Here is a 13,196-nt window from a genome sequence, read left to right as displayed (position 1 = left end):
ACACTTCTGTTTAAAAACATATTAACAGAATAATGGATCGTTTTCTCTTGCCTTTAGCACCTTCTTGGAAACCTCCATGCCAGGAGAGCCAAGTGGAGGAAGAAGCAAATGCACAGGCTGAAATGCAAAAGAAGATGAGGCAGAGGTCCAAGTAAACCACTAGCTTATGTACACGTGGAGGCCACAGGAGCAGAAACATGGAATGCCAGAGGCTGGGGATGCTGGTACCAGTTTCTGGACTGCATGTTACTGTCTAGAACTTGTCTGGCAATGGATCTAGAACTTCTACGGCCATCCAATCGCCAAGACCACCTCTGAGAGACCCACCTTGCTCCTACCAAAACAGTCCCTGTTGGTCCTTTGCCCTGGACATTCTAGACTAGTTCTGCTCTCAGAACTGGCAGCCAAGTGTAACAAGTATACAATAAATCATCTTTTCTGCTGTCTTAGCTGAAGATTTTTTTTTAAAAAGGCAGCTAGGTGTGGTGGTACATGCCTGCAGACCCAGCTACTCAGGAGACTGAGGTGAGAGGATCACTGGAGCCCAGGATTTGGAGTCCAGCCTGGGCATCATAGCAAGACCCTATCCCAACAAAAGAAAAAAAAAAAAGAAAGAAAGAAAGAAAGAAAGAAAGAAAGAAAAAAGAAATAATAGATCATAGACCCAAATGTAAAAGTTAAAACTATAAAATTTCTGGAAAATATAGGAAAAAAATCTTTGTGCTCCTGGGTTAAGCAGAAATTTCTTAGATGACAATAAAAGCATAATTCATTAAAAAGTCAATAAATTGGTTTTTATCAAAATTTAAAACTTCTACTTTTCAAAAGATGCTGTTAAGAAAATGAAAAGACCAGACACAGATTGGGAGAAGATATTTGTAAATCATGTATCTGATAAAGGATTTGTATTCAAAATAGGAAACAAACTCTCAAAACTCAATACTGGCCGGGCGCGGTGGCTCACGCCTGTCCTAGCACTCTGGGAGGCCGAGGCGGGTGGATCGCTCGAGGTCAGGAGTTCGAGACCAGCCTGAGCAAGAGCGAGACCCCGTCTCTACTAAAAATAGAAAGAAATTATATGGACAACTAAAAATCTATATAGAAAAAATTAGCCGGGCATAGTGGCGCATGCCTGTAGTCCCAGCTACTCGGGAGGCTGAGGCAGGAGGATCGCTTAAGCCGAGGAGTCTGAGGTTGCTGTGAGCTAAGCTGACGCCACGGCACTCACTCTAGCCTGGGCAACAAAGTGAGACTCTGTCTCAACAAAAAAAAAAAAAACAAAAAACTCAATACTAACAAAACGAACAACTGAATTAAAAAGAAATGAGCAAAACATTAAAGGGCAGCAGGAAGGCCCCTGTGATGGAACTGTTCTGTATCTTGACCATAGTGATGGTCACATGAATTTACACGTGATAAAACTGCACAAAACTAGCTGGGTGCAATGGTGGCACACCTGTAGTCCCAGCGACTTGGCAGACTGCGGTCGGAGGACTGCTTGTGCCTGAGAGTTCGAAACCAGCCCAGGCAACACAGGGAGATCCTGTCTCAAATAACAAACAAACAAAAAATTGCATGGAACTAAAAACACACACATAAATGAGTGCCTATAGGGATGGTAAAATCTGAATTTCACTTGAAATCTGGTTGCGTGCAGTATTGTACTGTACTTATGCAAGATGTTACCATTAGAGAAAATGACTGAAGAATATAAGGAATCTCTTTTTATTATTTCTTTCCTTATTTATTTATTTTTATAGTCAAGGTCTCCCTGTGTTGCTTAGACTGGAATGCAGCGGCTAGTCACAGGCACAATCATAGCGCTCTACAGCCTCAAAATCCTGGGCTCAAGCAATCCTCCCACCTCAGCCTCCTGAGCAGCTGGGACTACAGGTGCACTGGCTAAAAATATTTGTTTTTAATGAGCAAAAAAGTTCAATTACACTTCACCAAAGGAGATATATGGATGGCAAATGAGGACATGAAAAGATGCTCAACTTCTTTAGTCATTAGGAAAAAATACAAATTAATACACAGTGAGATGCCACGACCCATCTATTGGAATGTTGAATAGCATGTGGAGGAACTAGAACTCTCAAACACTGCTGATGGGAATATAAAACGGTACAACCACTTTTGGAAAACAGTTTGGCAGTTTCTTGGAAAGTTAAACAAATACCTACCATATAACCCAGTCACTTCATTATTATTTACCTAAGAGAAATGAAAGCATAGGTTCATATAAATACCTGGACACTAGAGTTCATAGCTGCTTTATTTGTACTAACCAAAAACTATAAACAATCCAAATGCTCTCAACAAATGACTGGATATACAAATTGTGATATATCCACAAAATGGAGTACTACTGGCCAGGGGCGGTGGCTCACGCCTGTAATCCTAGCACTCTGGGGGGCCAAGGCGGGTGGATCGCTCGAGGTCAGGAGTTCGAGACCAGCCTCAACAAGAGCGAGACCCCATCTCTACTAAAAATAGAAAGAAATTATATGGCCAACTAAAAATCTATATAGAAAAAAAATTAGCCGGGCATGGTGGCGCATGCCTGGAGTCCCAGCTACTCGGGAGGCTGAGGCAGTAGGATCGCTTAAGCCCAGGAGTTTGAGGTTGCTGTGAGCTAGGCTGATGCCACGGCACTCACTCTAGCCCGAGCAACAAAGCGACACTCTGTCTCAAAAAAAAAAAAAAAAAAAAAAGGAGTACTACTTAGCAATAAAAAGGAATAAACATGGTTGAATCTCAAAATAAGTATGCTGGGTAAAGAAATCAGACTCAGGCTGGGCATGGTGGCTCACGCCTGTAATCCTAGCACTCTGGGAGGCTGAGGCGGGAAGATAGCTTGAGGTCAGGAGTTTGAGACCAGCCTGAGCAAGAGCGAGACCCTGTCTCTACTAAAAATAGAAAGAAATTAGCTGGACAACTAAAAATATGTGAAAAAAAAAAATTAGCCAGGCATGGTGGCGCATGCCCGTAGTGCCAGCTACTCGAGAGGCTGAGGCAGAGGGATTGCTTGAGCCTAGGAGTTTGAGGTTGCTGTGAGTTAGGCTGATGCCACAGCACTCTAGCCTGGGCAACAGAGTGAGACTCTGTCTCAAAAAAAAAAAAAGAAAAGAAAAGAAATACAGACTCAGCTGGGTATTGTGGATCATGCCTATAATCCCAGCACTTTCGGAGGTTGAAGTGGGAGGATCACTTGAGACCAGGATTTTGAGACCAGCCTGGGCAACATAGCAAGACCCCATCTCTGAAAGAAAAAACAAATCATCTAGGTGTGGTGGTGCCTGCCTGTAGTCCCAACTACTCAGGAGGCTGAGGTGGGAGGATAGTTTGGGCCCAGGAGTTCAAGGAGGCTATTCTGAGCTAAGATCATGCCACTGCACTCCAGCCTGGGCAACAGAGAGCCTTTCTTTAAAAAAAGAGAGAAAAGAGGCCAGGCGCAGTGGCTCATGCCTGTAATCCTAGCACTCTGGGAGGCTGAGGCAGGAGGGTCAGGCTTGCGGTCAGGAGTGAGACCAGCCTGAGCAAGAGTGAGACCCCGTCTCTACTAAAAAATAGAAAAAATTAGCTGGGCCACTAGAAATAGAAAAAATTAGCCGAGTGTGGTGGCATACACCTGTAGTCCCAGCTACTCAGGAGGCTGAGGCAGGAGGATCACTTGAGCGCTCTAGCCCCATGGTGCTCTAGCCCCGACAACAGAGCGAGACTCTGTCTCAAAAAAATAAATAAATAAATAAAAATAAATAAAATAAAATTATAGCAAATGCAAATGAAAACAGACCAGTAGTTGTCTGAGCAGTGTGGATGGGAGGAGGGAGGAATTACAAGAGGCAGAAGGAAACTTCTGGGGAGAATAGAGTAAATAAATGTTAGTTTTCTTGATTGTGGGATGGTTCATGGGTGTGTAAATCTGTCAAAGCTTATCAGATTGTACATTTTAAATACGTACAGTTAGTTTTTGTTAATTATACTTCAATAAAGCTGTTTAAGGAAAAAGGAAAAGAATGAAATACATTTGGCCTCCGTATCCGTGGCTTCTGCATCAATGGATTCAACCAACCTCAGATGGAAAATATTCCAAAAAAAATTTACATCTCTGTTGAACATATTTCTTTTCGTTATTCCTTAAACAATACACTATAACAACTATTTATATACCATTTACATTGTAGTAGGTATAAGGAATCCAGAGATGATTTAAAGCGTACCAAAGGATGCACATACATCATATACAAATCCTACACCATTTTACATTAGGGACTTGAGCATCTGTGGATTTTGGTATCTGAGGGGGTCCTGGAACCATCCCCCCCAGATACCTCGGGTGAACTGTACCTATGGGAACATAAAAGTGAAATTCCTACCCCACATTATTCTCCTTCCCCTCTCACTTCTCTTCACAGTGGCAATCCCTATTAGTAATTGGGTGTTTGTCACCCCCACTTTTTTGGCCTTCTAGTAATTTTATTGAGGTGCAATTTAAATACCATGAAATGCACAAAAGTATATAATTCCGTGTGTTTTGACTAATTCATACACGGAGTAACCCACACCTCATCACTACAGGATACATTTCCACCATCCAGAAAGTTCCCTCACATGCCTACCCCGGCAACTCCCACCCTCCACTCCCGGAGGCAACTACCATTCTGGTTTCTTTCCCTATAGATTAGTTGTGCCTGCTCTAGAACTTTGTATGAGAGAAATCACACCGTACTGTGTTTGAATTCTTTTCCACAGCATAATTTTCTCTGGTTTTTAAATCCATTTCTGCACACATGTATACGCAGGAGCAGCGTAGTGTGTTGGCTTTGTTACACACAAGGGGTCCTACCGCGATCACCCATCTGTCACTTGCCTTTTCCACTAACAGCAAGATCAAGTTATTTCTCAGAGCCACAATTCCCACCTATGCATAGGGCGGCCACAGCACTGATGTTCCATTCATACTTTATGTAATGCCACTGTGGATAGACATTTAGGTTATTTCCATTTCTCCCCTTGCTAATAGCACGCAATGTACATCCTCCAGCAGACGGACCTCTTTGGCTTCTCTGTGTAGGTTTCTCTGGAATTGATTGCAGCAAGCAGAATTGCTGAGTCAATTAATAAACCCCCAGTGATGAATTAACATTCTAATTTCCTCTTGTTGACCATCCAAATCTTCAGCAATTCTTCTGAGCACGAAAATGTTCTCACTGGTCATTAGAAGATTGCTAAACAAGGCCTATGGAGTTTGGAGAGTTTTGGGGTGTGTGGTAAGGGGATGGGGAGTCTAGCTAATGAATTGATGATGTCTCTTTTGAAGTTGGTCTAACTGATCAGTTCGCCCAGTTTTCTGTTTCCTCCTCTGTGGGAAAACAGAACCTACTGCTACCCAGTGAATTAATTGTTGCGGGGTAAGAGGGACCATAATAACACCCTCGCTCATATGAGCACAGTATTTTACCCTTGCTAATACCACGTGGCCTTGGGACCAGTTTGAACCTCAGTTTCCCCACCTGTGGCATGTCTATGGCTCTGGAGTCAGACTGCCCTGCCCTTGGCAGGAAGGGGCTGCAATACAATAATGTACCCTTTTCATAATAATGCAGCCATTACAACAACTGTGGATTCTGGGAGGCTTTTGAGCCTCAGTTTCCTCCTTTGTATAAAAAAACATATGGTGCCTCTCTTTACAGGTGTGGAAAGGACTACAGAAGATAGTAAGGACAAACTTTGCATACAGTGCCTAGCATGAAGAATGCAATAAATGGCCACGTTTGTGATTATTGTTATTATTGAAATACGAGCCTTAAATATTAGGGCTCAGGGCATGCGACTCACCTAAATCACCTAGCAGCAGAGTTGGAATAGGAACTCACACGCCTCTTTCCCCAGACCCGAGACGGGAGCGGCTGGGGCGGGCAGGAGCCGTGAAGAAAACTCCCAAGCGGTCCAAGCTGGGGGCCTGGGTGGGGGTGGCTTGCAGGTGTGGGACAGAGAGGTAAAGTGACCCTTGCCCAGCCACAGCGCCCGCCAGGAGCGCATTCCCAGGCCTCTAGCCCGGGGTCTGCAGGTGACCGGCTGGGGCAGCAAGGGAACGCGCTAGCCCAGTTTGCCGTCTCCATGGCGACCGCCCGCGCGGCGCCAGCCTGACAGCCCGTCCGGGTTTTATGAATGGGTGACGTCACGGGCCTGGCGTCTAACGGTCTGAGCCGCTTGTTCAGACGCTGACACAGACCGGCCCGGGAAGAGGGGGGTAGACTTTAGCTCCGCAGCTGCCGCGCCGTGGGAGGGAGACCCTGCTCCGAGGTCTTTGAGGGGAAAAAAAAATCCAGCCAAAAAAGGGAGAAAAGTTAACAATCACTAGTTGCTGCAGATTTAGGGAATTTTTGCAAGGCTGCAAATTCAGGGTAGCATCGGATGCAGCCCCACTTCACTGTGCTCCTTCTATCTAGTTCAGGTCCCAGCCCCCAACCCTGCAAGATTTTACCAATTAATTGTTGACACCCCTGGTCCCAAGAACACTAACAGCAACATTCTCTAGGAACTGGGAAAGGGAGGCTAGCCACCGGGAGCGGGGTGTAAAGGAGGGTCCGCTTTAAATTTCGGGGACCAGGGTCCAAGGGTAATTTTCCAAGAGGGTCCGGAAACCCAGGCTCTAGTCCTGGGCTCTCTGGGCGACCCAGAGCCAGCTGCTTCTCCGTCCGAGCCTCAGTTTCTCTCATCTGTAAAATGGAGCTGGAGAGGTGAGAAAGTGAACACGGGAAAACTGATTCCTGAGATCTTTTTGTTATTGGCAATACCGGCTTAGCTTCCTTGCCTCCTTCCTGAAGAGCCCAAGGCAGCCCTCGCCTTCACTAGCCGCCGGGCCCCGTGCTCTCCCACCCTCTCTGTTCTTGAAACTCGGGTCTCCTTTCCGCCAACGCGAGGGTGCTCTAGTAGAGCTGGAGGCGGGGCCCAAGAGCGCTCGAGGCCACGCCCCCAGGCCTCCCATTGGCTGCTCTTGAACGTTCTGAGCCCGCCCCTTGGGCGGTGCGCCCGGGTCTCTATAAAAGACCGGCTGTGGCGCTCGACTCTTGCAGTCCGCGGTCGTTTTCCTGTACTTGGCTTCTCTTCTGGTGTGCCGCGCTCCCACCTTGTCCATCCGCTTTTCTTGTTTTATCTCGTCACCAGAATCATGAAGGTCGCCAGTGGCAGCGCCGCGGCCACCGCGGGCCCCAGCTGTGCGCTGAAGCCGGGCAAGAGCGCGGGCGGCGCGGGCGAGGTGGTGCGCTGCCTGTCGGAGCAGAGCGTGGCCATCTCGCGCTGCGCGGGCGGTGCCGGGGCGCGCCTGCCCACCTTGCTGGACGAGCAGCAGGTGAACGTGCTGCTCTACGACATGAACGGCTGCTACTCGCGCCTCAAGGAGCTGGTGCCCACCTTGCCCCAGAACCGCAAGGTGAGCAAGGTGGAGATCCTCCAGCACGTCATCGACTACATCAGAGACCTGCAGTTGGAGCTGAACTCAGAATCCGAAGTCGGGACCCCCGCGGGGCGCGGGCTGCCCGTGCGGGCTCCGCTCAGCACCCTCAACGGCGAGATCAGCGCTCTGGCAGCCGAGGTGAGGTCCGAATTGGAGCACTAGATCATCCTTCCACCGTTGGGGAAACTGAGGCCAGAGAGGGAGGGGGGACTTGGACTGTGTCCGTCCCATCCTTGCAGGCACCAGGCTTTGCAGGGATGCCCAAGGGGACTGGAAAACGCTCCCCCATCGTGTCTCCTGGGGAAAGTGGAGGGGCTGCTGCGCTCACAGCGTTGTCCCCTCCAACCTGCCCGACTCACCTTTCTCTTGTTTTCACAGGCGGCATGTGTTCCAACGGACGATCGCATCTTGTGTCGCTGAAGCGCCCCCCTCAGGGACCGGCAGATCCCACCCCTTCGGGGGGCAGGCGGAATAAGTGCTCTCCGATCCACCGAAGATACCCACCCGAGCGCCTCGCCGGAGCTGGGTGGAAACGACAGATCGGCGGCCATTGGGCCCTTGCTGGATCTGGCCCAGCGCTGGTGGACTGACGAGGAGAGGCTGTGACCCTCTTTTGCCACACTTACGAGCCACCAGAGACTTGGGGGGTGGGGGTCCCTCCCGTGTGTTTCTATTTTTTGAAAAGCAGACATTTTAAAAAATGGTCACGTTTGGTGCTTCTCAGATTTCTGAGGAAATCGCTTTGTATTGTATATTACAATGATCACCGACTGAGAATATTGTTTTACAATAGTTCTGTGGGGGTGTTTTTTTTGTTATTAAACAAATACTTTGGTGGTAAAGTTGCAGTGACTTCTTGGATTGAGGGGAGAGGCCTGGGCTGGGGGGGTTGACCCCTGACACTCTTCACAGCTGGTGCTGGGAGGAGGGGAACTGGAGGGTCACATCTGGACTGTCGCTTTTACCGGCCTGAATGAGTGTTTCCGGTGTCTTTAAAGTCTATTCTTTCCCCCATCCCTGGCCATTTCCCTGCTCCCCGGTGTCATAAAATTAAATACTCTAGACCTCTAGGGTTTCTCAAAGTGATCACTGGGCCATCTGGATCACCTGGGGAGGGTGTTAAAATGCAGATGAACCTGCCAAGGCCCCCTCTGAGTTGGGGAGTACTGAACAAGCCATTTAGTTGGAGAACCAGGTCACTGGACCACCCAGTTCTTGCCAAGAGGTGGGAAGTGAGATCCAGTGGAAAGGGATTTGCCCAGGGTCATAGCTTGTCTGAGGCAGCACTTCTGTCACCCCATTCCTAGTAGGAGGTGCTTCCCCCTATGGGCCACCTCACCCTGGATCTCAGCAAGCTGCCCTGGGGCTCCTGGCTTGTCCAAGTGGGTGAGCAAGTTGGCAGGGCCAGACTGGGCACAGCTGCTGGGCCACCTGCTCTGGGTCCAGACTCAGCCCCCTCTCCCTGGCCTGGCTCTGCCAGCAGCTAAAACAAACCTCTTCTCCCCCAGGGCTAATGCGTGGGCTCTGAGGAGTGGGTGGGTCTCCCGTCCCCAGCTCCTAAGCAGGAAAAAGGTGTCATTGGCAAGGGCCTATCTGCCTGGACATGTATGTGGGTTTGTACCCTCAGGGGAGTGCGAATGAATGCCTGGGCCTGTGTCTATAGCGTGAGTGAACTGGCAGTCCCCCACTAGCACCATGGGGCTGGGTCATCTACTCATGTACAGGCCTGGGGGTGTAAATAAGGATATGCTTGGGGGGTGTGCAGAAAGGTAAATGTGAGCACATGTGTTCTGCAGATAAGTGTGCAACCTCCAGCTGTTTGGGCTTGTATGTTCTGCCTAAATGCACTGTGGGCATCTCTGCATGGGTCTGGGTTGATGGATGAGTTTGTGTGTCTGGGGGCCACAGAACCACACTGTGAGTTTCTGTGTGTATAATTGTTCTGTAACCTGGTTGGCACTCCTGGGCCTCTGCAGGTCTGGGGTGAGGATGGGGGCAGCTGTGTTTGGACAAATCCTTCCTCAAAAGTTCAAGTGCCAACTCACTGGACAGTTGTTAGGCCCCAGGGACACCAACCGGTGTCCCTGCCAGGTCAACTCCCATGTATTACACACAGAGAAACTGAGTTTCAGAAAGGGCAAAGAGCTTTTCTCAGAGAGGATAAGGACTATTAATACATTTTGTTAATAAAATAGAATAAAATAAATAGCAACCTAGCACCAGGAGCCTGATGCTGTGCTCAACCCTGAGAAAAGAACTTTTATCTGAGGAATGTAAGTCCTTTTAAGTATCAGGCCCAGAGAAACATTAAGATGAGACCTCAATTATCACATCTTACTCTCCCTTTTGAGCTGTGTATTCATCTCCTGAAACTACTTGCTATTGCCACAAGTAGCTACAAATTAACCTAATAATGCCACACCTGACACTAAAATCCCCTTTAACTTAACAATGTATAGCCAATCACTAATCAATGTTATTTCTGTAAACCAAGGAGAATTTCAGGCCCACTTCCTGTCCCCCGTTTTGGCCTTTAAAAATGCACTTGTAGCCGTTGCTAATCAGGCAACTTAAAGCTATGCTCCCGGCTGCAGTGCTCACCCGTGGCCCAGACAACTCTCTGCTTGTATTCATTCTGCCTCAACTTCTTCCTTTTAGGTGGGCAACTCTTTACATAAAGGATTTCATGTGGGCTAAAGGCAGGATTCTGATCCCAGTTTTACAGCAGAAGAAACAATCTATGAGAGGGGATGAACAAAATCAAATTACAATTAAAGGTTATTTATTGAGCACTAACATTAAGCCAGGTACCACCGCCTCCTCAAGCATTTTATAGACTTTACCAAAAAACACAGTATTTGTGGGTAAATTATGTCGTTCTTCCCCCTCCCCCGGCCCCCTCACCGCCGCTGTTTATGGTACTAACCGCGTAGAACTGCAGCACAGAATAAATGAAATAAATCGAAAGAAGCGTTTAGCACAGTGCCTGGCACGGTGTGTTTGGTAGTTATAAATTGTCATTATTAATTGTCCCCTGTGTGTCCTCCAGGAGTGTCCTCGGAGGCACACATGTGCACCCACTCCCTCCCACGTGCGGGCCCCCGCCTGCAAGCCCACCCACGGGGACGTGGGCGGGTCCCCCGCGCGTACTCCCACACTGCGGGGCCTTCTTCCAGGGGAGGAAGGGGCTGCGGCGGGGCCTCGGCCACCTCCCCCGCCATGCAGGCACACTCTGGATTCCACGTTTCCCTCTTTTCCCCTTTGGCCCGGGCCCAGCCCATCTGGAGGCCGGCTCGGCGGCGGCCTGGGAGCGTTTCCATCAGCTGGGCCCGAGGAATGCGGAGCTATTTAACCTGAGCATCCCCAGGTGTACGGAGGCGCCTGGCTGTCTGGGGCCCGCCGTCTTTGGCACGGCCGCGCTAGACAAACAGCGCGCCGCCCCCGCCCTGCCCCTCCGCCCGCAGCTGCAGCGGGGCCTGGGAACCGGCGGGCGCCGGCGGCTTGCATAAGAGGCTCCGGGCCTCGCGGAGGGAGGGGGACCGCGGCTGTGTGTGTGTGTGTGTGTGTGTGTGTGTGTGTGCGTGCGTGTGTGGAGAACACACAAAACCCAGCTCCTTTGGAAATCATTAACGCCTTAACCCTTCCTGGACGGGGCGCAGCCGAGAGCCAGGGTGGAAGAAACAGAGAAACAGCAGTGCCCCGCTTGGGCACTGGACCCTGCCTTTCCAGGGCCGTGGGCCTGAGACCTCAAGTGTTTTTGTCTTTTTTAACAAACGCTAATAGAGCTCTTATGTGCGAGGCACTATGCTAAGCTCTTTCAAATTGCAATTCATTTAAAATCCTCAGAACCTTAATGGGGCCGGCGCTCATTTGAATAATAATAGCAGCAATAACAGGCTAGCATTTTAGTAGGAAGGCAGGTAGAACACTGCCTTAGAATCTGACTTCTTTTTAAAAAAAGACAGTCTTGCTCTGTCGCCAGCCAGGCTGGAGTGCCCGCGGTGCTCACTGCAACCTCAAACTCCTGAGCTCAAGCGATCCTCCTGCCTCAGCCTCCTGAGTAGGTAGGATTACAGGTGCCCGGCACGCCACTGGGCTAATTTTTGTGGAGAAGAAGGTCTCACTGCGCTGCCTAGGCAGGTCTTCCACCCTTGCCTCAAGGGATCCTCTCACTTCCTGCCTCTGCCTCCCAAAGTGCTAGGATTACAGGCCTGAGCCACCACACCTGGCCAGAATTGGCCTTGATGCACATTACTGAGCTTCTCTGAGCCTCTCTTTTCTCGTCTGGAGAATGGGCCTCAGAATCTGGGCCTCAAGGATCAGTTGAACTGATGCACATTAAAAAGCTTAGCACCCTAACTGGCTCATGGTAGGTACTTAGTAAGTGTTGGAATAAAGTGTTTTGAGCCCTTACTAAGGGGATTGTCTCAATAGCCCTATCAGGTGTGTGGGCCCATTGATAGTTCTCCTTTTCAGATGAGAACAGGGAGGCAGCTCAGAGGTGAGGGGACCCACCCAAGGTCACTTTGGAACACTAACTTAGAGGACTTTCCAAAAATCAGGCCTGAACAACCCAGGCTTAGGGGCTTCATGTTCCCAAGTATGTCCAATTTAGCCTTTTGTCCTATTTCCAATTAAAATCATACCTGGTCATTATATATTTTTTAAAAGCATAAACCAGATGCATGCAAGACATATAAACATGTCACAATTTCTGCAACCCACATTTTGGCATTTCTTAATTTAAAAAAATCTAACCAGAGCCTAGAAAGATGGAAATTTGGTCTGCTCTCTCCACCTCTCAGAGGTCCGGGGCCAGGTCCTGTGTGACCCGGTTCTGAGGGAACTGGTCACACAGCTAGGCACACGTCTTTTTTTGTGAGATGGAATCCCGCTCTGTCACCTGGGCTCACAGCAACTTCAAACGCCATGAGCTCAAGCAATCCTGCCTCAGCCTCCCGAGTAGCTGGGACTACAGGCGTGTGCCACTACCCCTGGCTAATTTTTCTATTTTTAGTAGAGATGGGGTCTTGCTCTTGCTTAGGCTGGTCTCAAACTCCTGAGCTCAAGCGATCCTCCAGCCTCAGCCTCCCAGAGTGCTAGGATTACAGGCGTGAGCCATCTTGCCTGGTCTAGGCACACGTCTTAAGCCAGGTAAAAACTAACCAAACTCTGTGGAAAGGTCTGATTCTGGCCTGGAGGCCCCTCCCCACTCCCCAAGGGTCAAGGATGCTTCACACACAAACACCCACCTTAACACCTGCCAGTCTGAGTCATCTGGACCTGGAAGCTGGCTTGATTTGGGGGGGTGCCACTGGATTCCCCCACAAGGTGCCCTGTGAGTCCAAGGCCCAGTCCTAGAACTTTTCTTCATGCCAGTCACTCTTACTGAGTATCAGGACCTGCCAGCCAGCTTGGACCCCCTGCAGCCCAGGGTCTCTCACACACACACAGCAGGGCTTCCAGTGGCAGGCAGGCCTCAGATCCCAGCCTGGCTGCCAGAATGAAAGGTGGTGAGTCAGAGGGCCAGGCCAGGGACTGGGCGAGGCTGGGGCCAGGGTGTGGGCAGGCACCACTTTCCCGGAAAGGGAAGGGAAGAGGAAACCAGAAGGCCAGGAGGAGCCCAGGGAGGGGGCAGGGCACCCTTATCTCCCCGCCCCACCCTGGGTGGTACTGCTTCCTGCCCTAACTCTTGCAAAACCTCCTTCCCAGTGCTGCCCCCAGGAGAGGTGCC

General features: G+C 49.7%; 1 protein-coding gene across 1 annotated transcript; it reads left to right on the top strand.

The window, feature by feature from the left end:
- Window positions 1-7,097: 7,097 nt before the first annotated feature.
- Window positions 7,098-8,301, top strand: ID1 (inhibitor of DNA binding 1). The gene is made up of 2 exons (XM_069495979.1): window positions 7,098-7,600; window positions 7,841-8,301. The coding sequence occupies exons 1-2, from the start codon at window positions 7,178-7,180 to the stop codon at window positions 7,880-7,882; spliced, it is 465 nt and encodes a 154-aa protein (XP_069352080.1). The 5' UTR covers window positions 7,098-7,177; the 3' UTR covers window positions 7,883-8,301.
- The last annotated feature ends 4,895 nt before the right edge of the window (window positions 8,302-13,196 follow it).

The sequence above is a fragment of the Eulemur rufifrons genome, chromosome 20 (genome assembly GCF_041146395.1).
Source record: "Eulemur rufifrons isolate Redbay chromosome 20, OSU_ERuf_1, whole genome shotgun sequence".
In the NCBI taxonomy this organism is placed as follows: Eukaryota; Metazoa; Chordata; class Mammalia; order Primates; family Lemuridae; genus Eulemur; species Eulemur rufifrons.
This window is presented reverse-complemented; position numbering and strand designations above follow the sequence as displayed.